Genomic DNA, 22,269 nt, shown 5'->3' with positions numbered 1-22,269 from the left:
GTCTTCTGAATTCTGTCTCCTGAGTTCTGTGTTCTAAATTCTGTGTCTCTCTGTCTTGTTACATCTGTATTTATACCAGTTGATTCAATCCTATCAATCTCTATTACAAAGGTTAGGGTGTTTCTTATCTCCATTCCAGGGAGTAAAGATTATGTAGCTTAAGCATGACTGTTCATAGTTAAAGTGATTAATTACCCGCCTGGCACTTAATTGAGGGGTTTTATTCCCTCCCTAACTTCAGGGGAAAATCCCTACCTGGGGATTCAACCTTTCTCAGAGAGGAGACCTTGGTTAAAACACAGCGCCAAGAAGGTGAGCAAACATTTTAAGAACAGTATGCCATATATGCCAGGTCCTTTGAAACAGCAAGGATGGACCGGCTCCCAGCAGTTTAAAGAACCCACATGTTGCACTCGCCTGAGCAGTGGGTTTGGGTGTACCAACTTCACTAAACTTTACTGACTGATGGTGGACACTGTATTTTTCTAAATATGAGTTGTCTGTTCAGATCCTTTGATCATCTATTGGGTCTGTATCTCTTAAAGCTTTGAGTAGCACCCAAACATATGGTTATGGTTTTTTCTTGAAAATATTTTTCTCTAGTTGCTCTTTTACTTTTTGGTTACTTTTAATTGTCAGAAATTTAAAATGTCCATACGTGAATCTATTCTTTTGCTTTGTCAATGCTGCATGCTTCCAAATTAAGAAATTTCATTGTTCCACAGATGTGGTAGTCAATTTTTCCTAATATTTTAAAAATTTACTCTATAATCAGAATTTATTTTAGTATAAAGTGTCACATTACTTTAACTATCTTACAAATTACTGTTAAATCATTTTAACACTATTAACAATTTTCTCTTACCCTCCTGTTTTAGAAAACCCATCTTTTTACATATAAATTTTGAGATGTAATTAGGATTATTTCTGGACTCATAATAGTTTTTGATCTTTTATTCGATTTTTGTAGTTGTACCACTTAATTTTTCTATGTTTTATAGTGTGCTCTAGTATTTAGTAAGGTGAATTTCCTGTCTTTTCTTTTTATTTTTTTTTATTTTTATTTTTTTTAATATATATGATATTGATTTTTTTTTACAGAGAGGAAGGGAGAGGGATAGAGAGTTAGAAACATCGCTGAGAGAGAAACATCGATTCAGCTGCCTTCCGCACACTCCCTACTGGGGATGTGCCCGCAACCAAGGTACATGCCCTTGACTGGAATCGAACCTGGGACCCTTGAGTCTGCAGGCTGATGCTCTATCCACTGAGCCAAACCGGTTAGGGCCCTTTTTAAACATTTTAATATATCCTTTCTATTCATTAAATTTAAGAATTAGTTTGGCCCTAGCCGGTTTGGCTCAGTGGATAGAGCATTGCCCTGTGGACTGAAAGGTCCTGGGTTCAATTTTGGTCAAGGGCACATGTCTGGGTTGTGGGCTCAGTCCTCAATAGGAGGAATGCGGTAGGCAGCCGATCAGTGATTCTCATCATTGATGTTTCTCTCTCTTCCTCTCTGAAATCAATAAAAATATATTTAAAAAAATTAGTTTGGGAGACTGACATGAATAATACTTAATTTTCTGTTCTGAAGCAGGGCATCTATTTTTTTTTTAAAAAAATTCATTTCTGCCCTTGAATTTATTGTTTCTTCTGTCTGGAGTATATTTTTACTGTTCTCCTTGTCTTCCTTCCCTTAAACTCTCTGCTAACCTACCTCAAGATTTAGGTGGTTAGTCTTCCTTTCTTTCCCAGCAAAGATAATCATTTACGATATATTTCCATTATGCACTTATTGCTGTTGTGGGGAAAGGGAAAAATTCCCCCTTTCCTCCTCTGAGTCTTTTGGCTGATTGAATAAGTAAATTGACATGAGATAGATTGACGAGAAGTTAAATTTTATTTGCATGGGAACTCCACATACTAGTACATGAGAGGTTCAGAGTCAGAAAGGGAAAATGAGGTGTATTTGATATTTTGAGCTAAGGATGAGGTAAGGCACCTTGGAGTTTCTTCAGAGTGTCATTTGCAGGACGATAAGAACAAATGTTCAATAATTAGTAGTTTGCCCTGCCATATAGATAGGTCAAAAGAGGTTATTTCTGATCTGTTAACATGGGCAGGGCCCCTAATTCAAATTCTTCTAGGTAGTTAAGGGGGCTGGGGCAGAAGTTTCTTTTGAGCCCAAGGGTCTTGGTTGCCTTTAGCTCAAAATCTGCATACCATGGAAGCACATGTTGGGGTGACTTGCTCTGAACTCTTACACTACATATTGAGCTAACTCCTCCCTCTAGTAATTGTGAGCTTCATTGAATCTTACCCATTTTTTTTTCCCCTTTGCTTAACACTCATCCCAACACTCTAGGTATGTAGGTATTAAATAAATATTGGCATAAAGGAGATATTTTACTTTTAAAAATATTTCTCTCTATGCTGTTAATTCTCTAATCTCCAACCCAAAGCTCTTTCCTGATAACTGCCTTATATATCATCTATGTTCATGATCTGTCCATTTGTATGCTCCTACACATACCTTAAACTCGGCATGTCCAAAACTGTAGTCCTCAACCTTTCCTCTCCCATTCTCAAATAAAAAATATGAAACAAACTGACTGTTTTCTGTCTTTTTTCTAGGGGAAGATTAAATGAGATACTGCATGTGTGGTAAGAATTCAGTAAATAGTAGACTCAGCTAATAATAACTTGGCAGAAATATGGGCTATTTATTGTCTTTTTTTTTTCTTTTCTGATTGATCACTGAGCCCTGTTGGATTATTTTTTCTTAATATCTCTTGAATCTCTGCCTTTTCTTTATCCCCAAGGTTTACTCCATGGTTCGCATCGTCTCTTACCTGGATTGCTGCAGTAGCCTCCTGAGTGTTTACCCTCTTCCAGTCTTGCTGTCCAACCCAGTTTTCCCACAGTAATTTGTCTAACACATTTGAGCATGTAACTCCTCTGCTAAACACCCTTTTTTTGTGATTTTTTTATTGCCTTCAAGAAAAGTCTGAATTTCACTTGGCTTTCAGGATTTTCATGATCTGGCTTATTTATCTTTTCATCCTTTTTCACTTTCTCCCTTTGCCCCCAGTGCATAGTCGTATTCAGTTACTTGCATTTCTCCCTTAAGATTCTAAGTTAGAAAAAAGAAAAAAAAAGATTCTAAGTTAGTTAAATTTGGCCTGAGTACTGAAGCTACCCCTGTCTGGAATGCCTTCCCTAGTTCCCTATTTCCCCCCCTTTGGTTTTGTTAACTCATACTTGTCTTTCAGGTCTCAGTCAGGTGGTATCTCTATGGGGGTATCTGATACCCATGACTTTGAGTTGTTTCTCTACAGATCTGTTTTCTGTTATTGTACTGTAATTGCTTGCTTATTTGTCATCTTACCAGGTACTTGTTAGGGTGAAATGAAAGGTAAAGTGACTATCTTAAAAAAATGATGTGATTTGCACAGAATATAAGGGAATTAAATAGTAATTTAGGGGTTTACCTAGTAGGAAAAGGAAAGACATATCTGATGGATGGAAGTTTTCTAAGTCAGGAAAGGCATACTGGGTAGGCTCTTTTACAGCTTCAGTGAAATATATCTTTTTGACATACAATTTTCATTTAATTAGTTTCTCTGTTTATTAGTTAGGACTTGTTGGATTGCAAGGAACAGATATAGTTTGAAATAATCTATGGAGAAAAAAGTTACTGGTTCAGTAACCGTACAGGGTGGGGTAAAAGTAGATTTACAGTTGTGAGTACACAGTTTATTATTGTTTTATTATTTATCAATTGTATTATCTTTCATATGAACAACTATAAACCTACTTTTGCCCCACCCTGTATAACAGAAGTTGTATGGGTAGAGATGGCCAATAACTGATAAGGTGGGAACTTGCCCACAATGAAATTTTCTATACTTACAGTCTGTGCATACTGGCATCATTTCTCCTACTGCTAATATGCTTCTTTACATGGTGGGACCATGTTTCTGGCAGCACAGGCTTAGTTACTTGTAGCAGCATGTCAGTGGCTCTAGATTTGGTCACATGCCCATCCCTTGACCAATTACTACAGCTGAAGGCAGGAAGTACTATGCTTAGTTCAGCCTAGGTCATGTGATGTGCCCATGTATGTGACCTAGGGTCTCTTAGCAGAAAATAGACACCTAGTGGGGATGGAAGAAGAAGAAGGAGTTCTGGGATGATAAAAAAAAATTTCCATTATGACCCCTTTTATAATTCTTAACCCAGTGAACTGTGTCCAGCATAATCAGAGATGAACTTGAGTGGGCAGGGTGGTGAAGGATTAAAGAAAACAGACAATAGAATATAGCTGGGGCTAGGTAGGACACTGTTCTTGGATGGAGAGACAGTTTCACAGCCTGTAAGCCGAGTCTTTATTTTACTAGTATAGTCAGATCCCATGAGGCAAAGCAAGGGCGTGGTCAAGATGTTTACAATGTTCTCATGAGTTTCGAATCTGCTTAATTACATACACCTGAGAACTCAAGCTTTGTTTTGGCAGCACTTGCTGCACCTCCCGCAGCCTACGTCACTCCACAGGTTCGGACCATAAGGTCAAGCTTACAACCATAGCCTTTGGCTATGATTGTGCTGGGAGGGCTTTGCCCTCCGAGCTGGGACCTGCACGACAGGTCCATGCCCTCATTAGTCTGAGGCTGAACCTTTCCAAACGCTGTAGCCGCTCTCCACAAACCAGCCTTCTGATTATAAATTTATTTTCCTAGGTACTTTATTTGTGGGAAAGAGATGCCCTGTACTATGGATCTGAATATTCCAGGTACTGAAATGATAAGTCCAATATTTTAAAGAACTAAATTGGCTTTTTGGTTTGTGCTGGCATATAACAAATACTTGTTGAGCTGTTTGCTAAATAAGACATCTATGAGATGCTAATGCTTATAGGCTAGTAGTCTAAACAAATAAATGCAAAGGTGCTAAGGTAAAGGTATATATATCTAGGGTGTAATTTCCCTGAGGGGAAATTAATAGAGTGAAGAAATATGGGTTGGGTGGGATGTGATGGTGTAGAACGACTTAGGGCAGAACCTGTGTAAGGCAAAGAGATGTGAAATAAGTAATATCTGTGTCATGGTACTTTGGCAACGGCTACATCACTTATCACCTTTCACCTAATGACTGACTTTCTCACTTAATAACTTTAGATTTCATTGCTAACTGTTCTTTTTTTTGTTTGTTAATCCTCACCTGAGGACATTTTTCCATTGGTTTTTAGGGAGAGTAGAAGAGAGGGAAAGACGGAGAGAAACATCTATGTGAAAGAAACACATCATCGATTGGTTGCCTCCTGCGATTGGTTGCCTCCTGCGAGAGCCCTGACTAGGGCCCTGGGCCTGGGAGGAGCCTGCAACCAAGGCATGTGCCCTTGACTGGAATCGAATCTGGGACCCTTTGGTCTACAGGCTGACACTCTATCCACTGAGCCAAACCGGCTAGGGCAATAACTGTTGATTCTTGATCAGCTCTTTAGTTATGGGTTATAAAATGGTAATCAGTTTTGGATTTCATTGTTCCTTTTAATTAGTCTTTTTTAAAAAATGTTTTTATTAATATTTAGAGAGAGAGGAAGGGAGAGGGATAGAGAGATAGAAACATCGATGAGAGAGAAACATTATCCATAGGCTGCCTCCTGTGCATCCTCTACTGGGGATTGAGCCAAGCCGCCAACTGGGGTGTATGTCCTGACCAAGAATCGGACCAGCGATTTCTGGTTCTTGGGTCCATGCAACAATCGCTAAGCCACACCAGCCAGGCCATAGTCTTCTTCTTTAGAGAGATTTCCCTCATTAAATAGGACTATTTTCTTACCTTGAAGTAACGTTTTACTTAAAAGGCAGAATAAATGCTTAGTTTTTCCCCCTTATATAATCATTTCCAGGCTGTAATAGTCACCTCCACTGAGGGCAATTGAGGTTGATCTTTTTTCTTTTTCTTTACTTTTGTGGCTTTTGCTTTAGAATATCATATATATTTATATTATAAATATTATATACTTGTGGACCTCTTTTCATTTAAGATTATAGTTTGACATAAACTTACCTTTATGTATTATAATTTTTATATATGTTTTTTATAGTAAGAAGACATTATTTTGATAATAGGAAGAGCTGTATAGTTTGCAGATATCAACTGTGGCCTTAATGAGCACATTGATAGCATCCAGACAGACAGTAAGTATTATTAAAGTCATAGAGTATGACTTTACACATAGGTTTTCAAGCTTTTAACAGATTTTGTTACTAGAATTTCTCAAAGAGCTTTGGTTGCATAAAACATGTTGACCCAAAAAGCCTTCAGAATTACATTGTGGTCCTGGTTTTAATACGTGTTTTAGTTTTTCTGTTACTAAAATGCCCCTTCTTCCTCCTTCATATTTTACATGTTGTTAGCCATTCACAAGTATTATTATGCACCTGTATTTGTGCCTGGGACTTGGGCTATGTGTCAGATTGGAGTTTATGTCATAATCCATGTCCTCAGGGAACATGGCCAATTTGGGAAGTATGCTCATACAGATGGAAATTTGCCAGTAAAACCAACACTGTGAGGCTCTAAAATAACTAAGCAAACTAATACTGGCAGTAAGTAATATTGGTTGGACAATGTTGAAGAATAATAGAGAAATACACCTTCTTACCATTCTTTGGCCAAAAGCTGTATATTGCTCAGCAACTAACTTTTCCCCCCTTAAGAATGTGTTTCACATCTTTCTGGTTTTTATATACATCTGTATTTGTATTCCACCTTAAACTTTTTAATAGCTGCATAGTATTCCAGAAGGTATTTTTCCATAATTTATTTAATCATGCTCTTATCCATCACTATTTAGGATGTTTTTAATGGTCTATAATAATAATAGTTCTTATGATAGATAGATACATTTTAGATTATTGGTTATCTTAATTTGGTTACATTTTTTATAAATACTCTTTTTCAGTGATACACGATTTATGCCTTGATGAGATTTACTATCTACCTTACCCTTTTCACAGCACACTTAAAATCATGTGATAGGTAACTTAATTTCCAGGAAAGATTGATTGTTTTGGTTCTTGGTAGCATTTATTTTTGAGGGAGTTGCTTTTGATCTTGTCTGGGATTAGGTCATGTTTGGGTCTCGTAACTTCCCTATGTATTCCTTATAGAGCAATGTTGTTTTTTTTAATTCTTTATTGTTGAATGTTCTTATGGTTTTAAATAGCTAAAGTATTATTATATTTTATTGATGATAGTATCATTCTTCATAGGCCCATTCTTCCTAGATGGTTGATATTGAGTATTAAATAGAATCTTTCTTGGTCATTATAGAAATTTATTATTTTTTAGAGTTTTTTCCCAATGAAGGAGAGTTATTTAAAATTACTATTCCTTATATACATATAACAGACTTATTCATAAAATGATACGGTAAATCCTTTTAGTGTGTGTTGATGATAGAAAGGTTCTTTTTTTAGTGGAAAGTTTTTTTTTTAAAGTGGTATTTATTGGTATATCTAATGACATTGCTGGACCACTGTTAGAGTTTGTGTTCACTCTACTGCTAATTATAGATTTTTTTTTGTTAGCCATGAATTTATCTTTTTATGGTTAAAAGAACATGTCCTTATCTGTTAAAAAGCTCCCAACAAACTAGGGGGTGATAAAACCTCTGCTTACCGTGCTATAACATTTTGATGATGATCAGTAAGCAAGTATGTATTGGTTAGGTTCTCTGTCAGGTTACAATTTAATTATAGAGGTGGAAGAGCTTGGGAAATGTGTACATGAAATGTCTATGTCAGCCGTGGGCAAACTACGGCCCGCGGGCCGTATACGGCCCGTTTGAAATGAATAAAACTATAAAAAAAAAAGACCGTACCCTTTTATGTAATGATATTTACTTTGAATTTATATTAGTTCACACAAACACTCCATCCATGCTTTTGTTCCAGCCCTCCGGTCCAGTTTAAGAACCCATTGTGGCCCTCGAGTCAAAAAGTTTGCCCACCCCTGGTCTATGTTCATTGTATCACTGTTAATAAAAACATATATTGTTGGTTTTTAAGTTCTTCATTTGAGCCAGTCCTTTTGTATTTCTCTATAATATATCACACTTTACTTAACCATCCTTTTCCCCCGTATCCTTTTAGAATACACTCTCAATTTAGGTCAGGTATAATATATGCGAAGAAACTACACAAGCTTTCTTAAACTAATGTATTAATAAGACTTTCTTTTTGAAAAAAGAAAGATATATAAGGTCAGGTAATAAAAGAGTTAAACATAAACATGAATAAATGGGTTTGAAATAAACCAGATATATAAAGTAAAATTGGTAATTGGAAGGTAATGTCAACTATGTATGTTTTTATACAGATGAGTTTCTTCAGCATACTAAATATTGGTTGGAACTCAAACTACCTCACATATAGTAGATACAAAGAAAAAAGGGGGTGGGAGGGATATATAGTTCATGAGCTGGAGGTAGTATAGAGGGAAGTCCAAGATTCAGCTTTACTTGATAATAGTGATTGTTTTTTTCCTGATTATTAAAGAATCAACACTAATAAAAGAGAAAAATGGTAATTGGTGTACGACGATACCCTTTTCATTGGCTAATCAGGGCTATATGCAAATTAACTGCCAACTAAGATTGGCAGTTAACTGCCAACAAGATGGCGGCTAATTTGCATATGTAGGCACAATGCAGGGAGGCGAAAGGGAAAGCAGGAAGAAGCCCCCTGCCACTGACAGTGATCGGAAACCCAGGGGGGAGCTAAGAGCTGGGGGGCAGGGCAAAGGCGGCCCTGGGGCTGCCTTTGCCCTGCCCCCCAGCCATGATTGGAGAATCAGGCGCCTTTTCCGCCCTGGCCAGTGATAGCAGGAAGTAGGGGTGGAGCCAGCGATGGGAGCTGGGCACGGTCGAAGCTGGCAGTCCCAGGAGCTAGGGGTCCCTTGCCTGGGCCTAAAGCGGAGCCCACGATCGCAGGGCCGCTGCAGCTGGGGGTCCCCACTGCCCGGGCTGGACGCCTAGGCCAGAGGCGTCAGGCCTGGGCAAGGGGCCGATCCTGCGATTGGAGGGTGATGGGGGTCAACGCCTGAGGGCTCCCAGTATGTGAGAGGGGGCAGGCTGGGCTGAGGGACACTCCCCCCCCCCCACCCAGTGCACGAATTTCGTGCACCGGGCCCCTAGTGTATACATAATAGATTCTTTAAAAAATATAAAAGTAGTACATAAAAACATAACGTGTTAAAAAATAGTTACTTTTAATTACATTATCCACATATTTTCTTTCTCGTCTAATATTACAGTCTAATCCAATCCCATTTGGGTGTCTGTATAAATTACATATAGTTTTGTGTCTTGCTTTATTTTGTAGCACTTTATAAAACTCTAATTAGATAATATCTAAAATATTTAATTATTACTTTTTAATTATTTATTTTCAATTAAATCATTACGGTTGAAAGTATTACATATGTCCACTTTTCCCCCCATTTACCCCTTCTAGCCTGCCCCCACCCACTGCCTCAGACCTTCACCACCCTATTGTCTGTGTCCATGGGTTATACATGTATATCTATATCTATATACTGTAGATATAGATATAATAGATACAGCTATATATGCATACAAGTTCTTTGGTTGATTACTTCCCACCCACCCTCCCCTGCCTTCCCTGGGGTTAGGCAAAAGTTTCTTTTTTTTAAAAAAATTTATTTTTGCTGATTTCAGAGAGGAAAGGAGAGGGAGAGAGGGAGAGAGAAACATCAATGATGAGAGAGAATCATTGATCGGCTGCCTCCTGCATACCCCACACTGGGAATTGAGCCCGCAACCTGGGCATGTGCCCTGACCCGGAATCGAACCATGACCTTCTGGTTCATAGGTCGATGATCAACCATTGAGCTATGCCTGCTAGGTGGGATAGGCAAAGATTTCCTAGGACAGTATGAGTATAAGTGACAAAAGAAAACAAATAGATAAATTCATCAAGATAAAAATTATTTGTGCTTCAAAGAACACCATCAAGAAAGTATAACGACAACTCACAGATGGAAGAAATTATTTGATAAGGGAGATGTATCCAGAATGTATAAATAACTGTTGCAGCTCAGTTATATAGACGTCAACCTTAAATTTGAAAATGGGCAAAGGGTCTAAATAGGCATTCCTTCAAATGTCAGTAAGCACATGTAGTGATTGTCAACAACAGTTATTAGGGAAATACAAGGATAGCATTAGGGTGGCCATAATAAAAAAAAAAGGAAAATAACGTATGTTTGAGGATACAGAGAAATGGGAGCCTGCATTCATTGTTGGAACTTGAAAATGGTGCAGCCTCTTTGAAAAACAGTCTGGCAGTTCCTCAGAAGGTTCAACATAGAGTTACCGTATGACCTGAATACATTTTGAATTTAGAACTGGCAAGATTTGCTGAATGATAAGGCAGGAAGTATGAGGGAAAGAGGAGGCAAAAAAGACTTAGCTACATGGGAGAACATATTTGTCAATGATACATCTGATAACGGAGGAAACTAACAACTCAACAAAAGGAAGATAGAGAATCCAATTAAAAAATGGGCAAAGGACCTAAATAGACACTTCTCCAAAGTTGACATACAGAAGGCCAAAAGGCATATGAAAAAAATGCTCAAGGTTACACTAATCATACGAGAGATGCAAATCAAAATGACAGTGAGGTACCACCTCACACTTGTTAGAATGGATATAACCAATAAATCAACAGACAAGTGTGGTGAGGATGTGGAGAAAAGGGACCCTTGTACACTGCTGGTGGGAATGTAAACTGGTGCAGCCTCTGTGGAAAACAGTATGGAGTTTCCTCAAAAAATTAAAAATGGAACTACCATTTGACCCAGTGATTGCACTTCTAGGACTATATCCCAAGAATTCAGAAACACTCACCAGAAAGGATATTTGCACTCCTGTGTTCATTGCAGCGTAATTTACCATAGCTAAGATTGGGAAACAGCTTAAGTGCCCATCAGCAGATGAGTGGGTTAAAAAACAGTGGTACATCTATATAATGTAATACTGCACAGCTGTAAAAAAGAAAGAACCATTTGCAACAGTATGGATGGACCTGGAGAGAAAGATAAGTATCACATGATTGCACTTGCATGTGGAATCTAATGAACAACATAAACTGCTGAACAAAAATAGAATGTCAAACCCTAGAGCAGTGGCTCTCAACCTGTGGGTCGCAACCCCTTTGGGGGTCGAACGACCCTTTCACAGGGGTCGCCTAAGACCATCAGAAAACACATATATAATTACATATTGTTTTTGTGATTAATCACTATGCTTTAATTATGTTCAATTTGTAACAATGAAATTGGGGGTCACCACAACATGAGGAACTGTATTAAAGGGTCGCGGCATTAGGAAGGTTGAGAACCACTGCCCTAGAGGGAAAGCAGGGGAGGGTGGGGATGGGAGGAAGAAATCAACCAGTGAACTCATGCGTAGCGGGGGAAGGAGGTAGGTGAGGGCAATGGGGGTGGGTGTGGGGAAGGGTTCATCTGTAATACTTTCAGCAATAAAGTAAAAAAAAAAAGACTTAGTTTTTTAGTCTTAGCAACTGAACATTGCCTTAGCTGAAATTAAAGGACTGTAGTTAGGGCAGGTCTGCAGTGGAGTTTCATTACACTTTTAGACACCTGGTGTGAGATGTCTATTACATACACAAAGTGGAGGTGTTCAGTGGGTAGTTTTATGTGGTTGTGGGGTCAGGGAAAAGAGGTGCTGGGTGAGTTCACTAAAGGAATGGGTTAAGTCTGGAAAAGAGATCCTGGAACTAAATTTTTTTTTTAAATATGTTTTTATTTCAGAGAGGAAGGGAGAGGGAGAGAGAGAGAGAACCATCAATGATTAGAGAGAATCATTGATCGGCTACCTTCTGCATGCCCACACTGGGCTTCGAGCCTGCAACCCCACCCATATGCCCTTACCGGGAGTTGAACCATGACCTCCTGGTTCATGGCGAGCTAAGCTTTGATCACTTACTCCGGTTTCCAAGTTGAATGATGTGAAAATTCTGAGCCTCAGAAGATAATTGTCCTTAGGATATGCTTCAGAGAAGGGATTTATCAGCTGTGTAAATGTTGCTGATAAGTCTGGCTGTTAGATTTAATTTTATTTTCTATTGTTGCTGGTATGGAGAAATGTAGTCCAGCAACCTTGCTAAATTATTTGGGTAATCTAACAGGTAGGTAACCTGTAGTTTCTTTTGGATTGTAGTATATACATGCAGTCATATTGTCCGTGAATAATGATAGTTGTACTTTTTCTTTTCCAATTTTTATATCTTCTCAAGTCTTAATATGTTGGCTATGACTTCTGGTACAATGTAGCAGTGTAGAATAGGAATGGTAATGGCAGTCATCCTTATCTCATTTCTGATTGCTGAGGGAAAGCTTTCAGCATTTCACAGTTAAATACAATGTGTGAGGGTTTTCTTTCTTTTTTGTAAATACCTTTTTTATTTCCCTTCTATTTTTAGTTTGTGCAGAATTTTTTTTTGTCTTGAATGGTTGCTGACTTTTTCAAGCAGTTTTTCTGTGTATGTTGAACTGATTATGTGATTTTTCTTTGTTTTGTTAATGTTAGGGATTGATTTTCAAATACTAAACATATATTCTTTAATAAATTCTGATTAATTGTGATATATTTTATAAATAATTAATGTAAGTTTTATATTTTATATATCACTCATATAATTTATGTATCACTACTATTTTGTTTAGGAATTTTTGCATCTGTTTTCATGTATGAAATAGGCCTGTAATTTTTCTTTCTTTTAATGTCCTTGTAAGGTTTTGGTATCAGGGTTATTCTAGGCCTCATAAAATGAGTTGGAAAGTGTTTTCTCCTTTTCTATTCTCTGGAAAAGTTTGTATGAGATTGGTGTCAGAGGTTAATTAGTGGAATTGACTGATGAAGTTATTTAGACCTAGAATTTTCTTTGTGGAAAGGTTTGAAGTTACAGATTCCATTTCTTAATTAGATACAGAATTATCAGATCTTGTTTCTTTTATCAGATATGGTATGATTTGTATTTCAAAAATATAATACATGCACTTAGTTTAAAGTTTAAAATTTATTGGCATAAATTATTTATGATATCCTCTTATCTATATATATAAAAGCCAAGTGACCAGAATGACAGGAACAATCATTCGCTATAATGTGCATTTCGCCAGTCAACCGGCCTGATTGAGGCCCCGATCGGGCCCCCACCAGCCTCTTACAGCCTTTCTCCCCCGCTGGCCCAGCCCGATCGGCCTTCATTGGGGCGGGATGGCTGTATCCCACCCATGCACAAATTCGTGCACTAGGCCTCTACTTTTTTATAATATAGCTGTGGACTTGATAGTGGTATATCCTTTTCTTCACTTCAGATATTGGTTATTTGCACTTTCCTTTTTTTGATCACTCTTGCCAGGGATTTATCATTAATACTAGTTTTTAAAATAGTTTTTTTTTTTTTTTGAAATATATTTTATTGATTTTTTACAGAGAGGAAGGGAGAGAGATAGAGAGTTAGAAACATCGATGAGAGAGGAACATCGATCAGCTGCCTCCTGCACATCTCCTACTGGGGATGTGCCCGCAACCCAGGTATATGCCCTTGACCGGAATCGAACCTGGAACCTTTCAGTCTGCAAGCCGACGCTCTATCCACCGAGCCAAACCAGTTTTGGCTAGTTTTTTTTTTTTTTTTTTTAAATTTCAAAGAACCATCTCTTGTCTATATTGATTCTTTTTATACATATTTGTTTTCTATTTTCTGTTTGTTCTGTAGTTTTTCCTTCTTTCCAGTTTCTTTGGGTTTGATTTACTGTGTTTTGTTTTTTCTCCCCTAAATGGTTAGATTGGATGCTTAGATCGTTGATGTTTCAGCCTGTCTTCTTTTCTGATATATGCATTTGTATGCATCTTCATCTATGCATGACTTTAGTTGTATCTCACAAATTTGGATAGATAACATTTTTTTGGTTATGTGTTTTTCTTCCTTGATTGATATGATTGTGATTTTTCTTCTTAGGCTATTGATATGATGGGTTACATTGATTTTAAAAAATAGTGAACCAACCTTGCATCCCTGAATAAATTGCAATAAATCCCTGGAAAAATTTTTTGTTTACATATTGCTGATTTATATTTGCTAATATATTTTTAAGGATTTTTACATCTGTAGTTCCTCTTTATTTCTGGAAGGATTTTATAGTTAGTGTTAATTTTCCTTAAAAATCTTTGGTAGAATCCTCCATTGAAGCCATTTGAGCCTAGGACTTTTATTTTGGGAGTTTTAAAATTGTGAATTAAATTGCATTAAAAGTCATAGGGCTTTTATTTATTTACTCTAGTATGCATATAAGATCTTTGGTTAATCTCTTCCTACCCTTCCCTCTTCCCCCTTCCCTCTGAGATTCATAAGTCTGTTCCATGTTACCATGCCTGTGGTTTCCACTCCTGCGTCGAGTGTCTGCCCCCTGGTGGTCATGACATGTCATAGCTACTGGTCGGTTGGCCGGTCGCTTAGGCATGTGTGTATACACACACACACACACACACACACACACACATACATATACACACACATATATATGTATATATATGATTGTTGGGTAAGTTGTGGTAGTTTGTGTGGTTTTGAGAAATGAATCCATTCATACATGTTGTCAAACTTTTGTGTGTACAGTTGTTCATAGTATTCCCTTGTTAGTTTTTTTTTTTAAAATGATAAGTTATCTAGTTAAATTTCTTTTTTTAGAATATATTTTTATTGATTTCAGAGAGGAAGGGAGAGGGAGAGAAAGAGAGAAACATCAATGATGAGAAAGAATCATTGATTGGCTGCCTTCTGCCACTGGGGATCGAGCCTACAGCCCAGGCATGTGCCCTTAACCAGAATCGAACCTGGGACCCTTCAGTCCACAGGCCAACCCTCTATCCACTGAGCCAAACTGGCCAGGGCCCTTGTTAGTTTTTTACAATTTTTATAATTTAGTTTCTGTAAAGGAGTTCTTAGATGTCTGTAGGGTCTGTAGTAATATCTCTTGTTTTATTCCTGATATTCGTAATTTGTGTTGTTACTCTTTTTTTTCTTTGTCAGTTTTGCCTAGACATTTGTCAATTTTACTGTTTTCAAAGAACCATCAATTTATTGCATTGATCTTTTTTTTTTTTTTTTACTTTTTTCAATTTCATTTATTTCTGCTTTTAGCTTTATTATTCCCTTTCTTCTACTGGCTTTGGGTTTATTTTGTTCCTTTTCTAGGTTCTTGGGGGTGGGGGTTGATTATTTGAGACTTTTCCTCTTTTCTAATGTATGCATTCAGTGCTGTAAATTTCTGTCATTGCTGTTTTAGCTGTGTCTACAAATTTTGATATGATATATTTTTATTTCCATTTATTTCATTATATTTTAAAATTTTCCTTGTGACTTCCTATTTGACTTATGGATTATTTAGTATATTGCTTAGGTTCCAAGTGTTTAGAGATTTTCTTGTTATCTTCTGTTATTTCAAATTTGATTTTGTTGTGGTCAGAGAACATACTTTGCATTTCAGTTCTCTTAAATTTTTTGAGTTTTTTTAAAAAAATATTTTTAAAATATATTTTATTGATTTTTCACAGAGAGGAAGGGAGAGGGAGAGTTAGAAACATTGATCAGCTGCCTCCTGCACGCCCCCTACTGGGGATGTGCCCGCAACTAAGGTATTGATCATATTCGAACCTGGGACCCTTCAGTCCGCAGGCCGATGCTCTATCCACTGAGCCAAACCAGTTAGGGCATTGAGTTTTTTTTAATAGTCTACACAGTGGTCGGCAAACTCATTAGTCAGCAGAGCCAAATATCAACAGTACAATGATTGAAATTTCTTTTGAAAAAAGAGCCAAATTTTTTAAACTTAAACTATATAGGTAGGTACATTGTTATTAACTTAATCAGGGTACTCCTAAGCTGGCCTTTGCTAAAGACGTCCTCAATCTGATTGAGGTATGTTTGCTGAGGTCGACCCCTTCCAACTCTCCCATCCACACTCGTCTTGTATATATACTGGTTTCATCTATCTCTTTTCGTTCATCCTCTCTATATGTCCAAACCATCTCAACATACCTTTCTGAATCCTCGACACTACATCTTCTTTCACTCCACAACGTTCCCTAAAATTAACTTAATAAACTTTACTTAAAGTTTTAAGTCTTAGTTAAACTATAGGTACATTGAATAAAACTTGATATCATATTTAATAACGATATTATTTATTGATAAAATTAAATTCCTTACAATTTACCTTACAATATCCATGAAATTAAATCATGACAATGACTGACAAACACTAGTGTGAACAATGGCCTTGCATCTCCTTGGAAAGTTTGGGTAAGTCAGGTTTGTATGTTGTTGCCCGCTCGTGGTATTTTGTGGAAGAGCCACACTCAAGGGGCCAAAGAGCCGCATGTGGCTCGCGAGCTGCGGTTTGCCGACCACTGGTCTAACATATGGTCTATATATTATATGTTCTTTGGGCACTTGAAAAGAATGTATGTTCTCCTGTTATTGGGTGGTGTGTTCTGTAAATGTTGATTAGATCATTATAAGGGTATTATTGAACTCTATATCCTTACAGATCTTCTGTCTAGTTATTCTATAAATTGTTGAGAGAGGGGTATTGGAGTCTCTTAACTATAATCGTGAATTTGTCTATTTTTTCAATGCTGTCAGTTTTTGCTTCTTTAGTGGCTTTGTTTGTTGCATACACATTTAGGGTTGTTATATCTTTTTGGTGGACATATTTTTTAATGTACATTTTTAATATAATGTACTTCTGTGGTAATTTTCTTTGCTTAAAATTCTACTCTATCTGGTATTAATATATAAAAAATGTAATTTTAATTTAAATAGGCACATGTTGCTGGTGGCTGCCATAATAACAGTGCAGTTCTGGAAAATGGAGAGAGCTATGACACAATACATTTAATTAAAAGCTAAAATTTGTTGTATTTTAGAAAGTGTTAAGAGAGTGTGAGGTATTATTTTATTTTTATTATTTTTTAATCTTCACTTGAGAACATACTTAGAGAGAGAGAGAGACAGATTGAGAGAGAGAGAGAGAAACATTAGTGTGAGAGAAGCATCCATTAGTTACTTTCTGTACGTGCCCCAAATGGGGTTTGAACCTGCAACCCAAGTATGTGCCCTGACCGCAAATGGAACTGGCACAGGATAACACTCAAGCAACTGAGCCACTCTAGCTGGGCTATGATTTTATTTTATTTATTATTACTTTAAAAAATATCTTTTTATTGATACCACAGAGAGGAAGGGAGAGGGAGAGAGGGCTAGAAGCAGCAGTGATGAGAGAGAATCATTGATGGGCTGCCTTCTGCATGCCCCTTACTGGGGATCAAGCTTGCAACCCAGGCATGTGCCCTGACCGGGAATTGAACCATGACCACCTGGTTCATAGGTAGGTTGATACTCAACCACTGAATCACACTGGCCAGGCTGGACTATGATTTTAAATTGAGTAATCAGCCTTGACCGGTTTGGCTCAGTGAGCGTCGGCCTGTGGACTGAGAGGTCCCAGGATCGATTCTGGCCAAGGGCACGTACCTTGGTTGCTGGCATATCCCCAGTGGGGAGTGTGCAGGAGGCAGCTGATTGATGTTTCTCTCTCATCGATGTTTCTAACTCTCTATCCCTCTCCCTTCCTCTCTCTAAAAAATCAATACAATATATTTTAAAAAAATTAAATTGAGTAATCAAGATTAAATTACTGAATGTGACACTTGAACAAAGATTTGAAGGAGAAATACTTTGGGGAAGAGTATATGAAAGGCCAGCAGGGAGGTAGGCCATTGTAAAAAATGTTAGTTTTTACTCTGAGTGACATGGAGAACCACTTGAAGATTTAGAGCAGACCCTGATTCATTCTGATTTATGTTGTATGAGGATCATTCTCCTGGTAAGTTGAAAATAAACTATAGGAGTCAAGGGTTGGAAGCAGGGAGACCATTTAAGAGACCAAGAGTATAGGTGATGGTAGCCAACTAAATGGTTAGAGTGGATTTTCGGGATAATATCAGACATTTAGTTTTAGATATATTAAGCTTGAAATGTTTATTAGGCAGAGAAAGCAAGTAGACTGCCTGGATTTCTCTAGATATATGAGTCCCTGCCCTTACAGAGCTTACACTTTACTGGAATATGGGTAATAAATACAATAAATAGTAAAATAAATAATATACTATGTTAGAAGATAATTAAGTCTTATAGGGAAGAAGGATTAAGTGGTGTTAGGGGACTGACTTCCTGAGAAGGTAACATTTAAGTAATGATAGGAAGGCAGTGAGGAGATACTACATGTGAGAATAGTAATTCAGATAGAGGAACCAAGATGTAAAGGCTCCCAGTGGGGAGCATGGCTAGTGTGTTTGAAGAAGAGCAATGAGGGAAAGTGTGGCTGCAGTGACATGAGCGATGAAAAAATGATTAGGGATGACATCATTGAAGTAACAAGTGTCTGGGCTATAGGTCATTTTAAGGGCCCTGGCTTTTACCCTGATGGAGATAGGAAGCTAGTAGATAGTTTAGCAGAAGAGAGGCATGATCCTACCCTACAGTTGAATCAAGTCACTCTTGATTGCTGTGCTGCAAGGGTGGAAGCAGGAAGACTGATGAGACTGTTACAGTAATCTAGGCAAGAGACTGTGGTAGCAGTGGAGATGGTGAGGAATGATCATATTCTGGATACGTTTTAAGGGTTGTACTAACAAAATTGGCTTATTGATTGGATGTGGGATGAGCGGAGTCAAGAGCTATTCCAGGATTTTTGACCTGAGCAGTTGGAAGGATAGAGTTGCATTGAGATGGGAAAGTCTGGGAAGAGCAGGTTTGAAGGAGATGATCAGTAGCTTAGTTTTGGATATGTTAAGTTTGTGATCCTAGTAGACCTCCAAATGTGGGTGTTCAGTATTGTTTTATGGTTTTTCTTAATAGAAATAATGACATTAAAACAGTGTAATCACTGTTCTGAAAATGTTATATTTGTTAAGATCTTAATTTTTAACATGTTCAGTCCTGGGAAAACTTGAATATTTTGTGGAGGGAGAAATTGTTTGACTGCGTTTTGGCTTTGCTCTCAGAGATGATGGTACTTTCTTAGAGTTAAATAAGATGTTATTCCAATATTAGAAATGGAAATATAACTATATAGTCTGAGTGTTTCTACTTGCATTCTATTTTAGGTCCTATTACTGCTGGATTGTGCAAGATATTTAACCCTGTTTTCTTTGAGGTATGACTTAAATATTAAACATCTTACATAATAAAGGGAATATTTTAGTTTTGGAAGTCAGAATGCCAAGGAGAAGGAAAAATCTTGGAGGAAATCCTTTTCGGAAGACTGCAAGCTTTAAGGAAGTTGTCGTATCCAGTGTTGCTAGTCATGAGGAACCAACTACTCTTCCTTCCATGTGTGAGACAAAAGTTGATCAGGAAGAACTCTTCATCAATGTCTCAGAGATGTTTTCTGAACTGGATCCTGATGTAGTGTATTTGATGCTTTCTGAATGTGATTTCAAAGGTGAGAAAAAGTTTAGTTTGCACCCTTTGTATCCTATAAGAAGACTTCATGTACTATGCAATGACCGTAGTAATATAAAAAAATGACTGCCTTATTTCTATTTTGTTTATCACTTATTGAGCATCTACTGGGGGAAAGGTTCTAAGTTTGGTATACTGAGGGATGTGAAGAATAAAGCATAGTTTGTGCTTTCAAGAAATGTACAGTTCTTGATGTAAGATGTATGTATAGATATCATAGTCTATGTTTATTTACTTTCTTACCTCCCTGCTAGACCAGGTTGGCACTGTTGACATTTTGGACTGGATAATTCTTTCCTGTGAGTGGCTTTCTTTGCATTGTAGGATATTCAGCAGCATCCCTGGCCTGTACCCACTAGATGCCAGTAACACCTCCTCTCCCATCCCCAGTTGTGACAATTAAAAATGCCTCCATATATTGTCATTGTTCCCTAGGTGTCAGAATCATCCCAATTGAGAATCACTGTCCTAGAATGTAAGCTCCATAAAGACAGATTTTAAAAACTGTTTTGTTTACTGCTGTAACCCCAGCCCCTAAAATAGCAAATGATCATGGTAGGACCTCAGTAAAGATTTATTGAGTGAAAAGGTAACTATAATTATGAAAATGAGAGCTGATAAGGGTTGAGCTAGTACAGTAGTGTAGTTTCAAATCTGGCTTTGGAATCAAGAAACCTGAGTTGGATTTCCAGCTCTGCCACTAAATCTCTATGGTCTCAGTTTTCTTATCTGTTAATGAGAAAAATAATAGTATGCACCTCATATTACTTATTTGGTCAGGGTCAAGGGGTGTGTGTGTGTGTGTGTTGGTAAAACCATTAGTATAGTAAGTTATTAATGACTTGTAATAAATTATTTGAAAGTATGTTTGCTTCAGAGGGGAAAGTCTCCAAGTTGACTGGATGAGTACATTACATGTTGATTCTTAGTATTGCAATTGACCATGGTTAGTAGAAGAACATTATTCTATATTTGGGAAGTTTTGGTAATGCGTGATAAACTTCCATTTTTATTCATTGCAAGGTCTGTGATGTGAGCATATCTATCCTGTTATGATATATATGCAGAAAACCAGTTTTCAGCAGTCCACATGATGCCCAGAAATCATGGTGTGTAGAATTTTGTAAGAGTGACTTTAATATTTATTTCCTGATTTTGATGTCTTTAAAATTTATTTGTTGCACATAAACTAACATAGCAATGAGGAATTAGAAGAAAAATATATTACCCTCAATCCTAACAAAAACATATTTCTTTTTTCTAGGATCTTTTCTACACTTTGTTCATAAATACTGATATTTTGAATAGTTTAAATAGTAGCACTGATGAAATTGTATATTATGCTTTTTAAATTTAAACTAACATAAGCATTTTTTTCAGTGTTGCTGGAATCTAAATTTATCTTGATCAGCTTTCTAATAGTCCACTGAGTTGTTGTGCTTTAAGTTATTTAATTATATCTAAGTTTTTCATGAATAATTAATATTTCAGAGACCATCTTGGTACAGATTGCTTTTTCTTTCTCTTGGCTTTTTTTCTTAGTCCCAGAGTTTTATTTCTATGTCATGGGTAAGAACAATTTTCAACTCTTGGAAACACTGCTACATTGCCTACCAAGGAGGTGTGCTAGTTTGTAATATCACAAGCACTGTATGATTATATTGATTTCACCACAGCCTTTTCAGAATTGCGTAGTATTATTTTAATAGGAATAAAATTACTTTTCTCAATTAGTGTTTTTTCTGTTTTATTTTTTTAAGTAAAGAGGAATGTTGGACATTTTGTATATAAATTGTTCATCAATTCTTGTGTGAATGGTTTATGTGTTTTTGTTTTTTTACCATTGTTTTAATTTTTTTCAACAGTCTGTGTGAGGAACTTTTCATTTGTGTGATCTGTATCTTGACCTTTTATTTAATACTGCTTTTCCTTTTATACACATTACTTTTTTTTGTTCATCTTTTCTTTTGTGGTTTTTCTATCATGTATATTTTCTTTTATAGAAATACTGCTTGTACTTTCTTTCATTTTTTAAACTTCTTTTTTCTTTGTCTAGGGCTTCTAGCTTTGGTAGTAGTATTGTTGTAATCTCCTAACTGGTCTCTGTGAGGCTTGTCCCCTCCAATCCATCTTTGTTTTTCTTCTTAAGGGAACATTAATTGGGTGCTTACTAGGTGCCAGTCCTTGTGCACAGCAATTTTTCATGGATTATCTCATTTAATCCTCACAGCAACCCTATGAGGTAGGTACTTTTATTATCCCCATGTCGCAAATGAGAAAATCAGGCTCAGAGAAGTTAAGCAACATATTCAGTGTCATAGCCAGCAAGTAGGGATTTAAATGCTGGTGTTCTGACTCCAGACGAGGGCTGTTACCTACCATGCTGTGTTGTTTCCATATTTATTTTCCTTAAAAGAACAAAAGATAAAATCTCAAATTTCAAATGCTTAATTCTAATGGCTCCCTGTTTGTGTTATATCAGAAAGAGCTCATCATTGGAGTCAGATTTACCAGTCATGAGTCTGTCACTTATTATCTGTGTGACTTGGGCCAAGTTAATGTACTTTTTGAATTTCATTTTCTTTTATCTATTTGCTAAGAATACTATACCTCATAG

The 22,269-nt window shown here is 37.0% G+C and overlaps 1 protein-coding gene across 16 annotated transcripts in view; it reads left to right on the top strand.

Moving 5' to 3' along the window:
• Nucleotides 1-22,269, top strand: part of N4BP2 (NEDD4 binding protein 2) — an 86,855-nt gene that overhangs the window by 5,341 nt on the left and 59,245 nt on the right. For 3 of the 16 annotated variants that reach the window (XM_059672948.1, XM_059672890.1, XM_059672956.1), the window contains exons 2-5: nt 2,635-2,664; nt 4,740-4,792; nt 6,110-6,203; nt 19,295-19,632. The exons of 1 other annotated variant lie outside the window; for it this stretch is intronic. In XM_059672948.1, coding sequence (XP_059528931.1) covers nt 19,407-19,632 — 226 coding nt within the window. In that variant the 5' untranslated portion in view covers nt 2,635-2,664; nt 4,740-4,792; nt 6,110-6,203; nt 19,295-19,406. Of the gene's footprint in view, nt 1-2,634; nt 2,665-4,739; nt 4,793-6,109; nt 6,204-19,294; nt 19,633-20,675; nt 20,762-21,801; nt 21,895-22,269 lie in introns of those variants that run through there. 12 more of the 16 variants (XM_059672899.1, XM_059672974.1, XM_059672919.1 and 9 more) reach the window with 12 other exon arrangements.

The sequence above is a fragment of the Myotis daubentonii genome, chromosome 1 (assembly GCF_963259705.1).
Source record: "Myotis daubentonii chromosome 1, mMyoDau2.1, whole genome shotgun sequence".
In the NCBI taxonomy this organism is placed as follows: Eukaryota; Metazoa; Chordata; class Mammalia; order Chiroptera; family Vespertilionidae; genus Myotis; species Myotis daubentonii.
The sequence above is the reverse complement of the archived record's forward strand: the minus strand, read 5'-3'. Positions and strand labels throughout refer to the sequence as shown.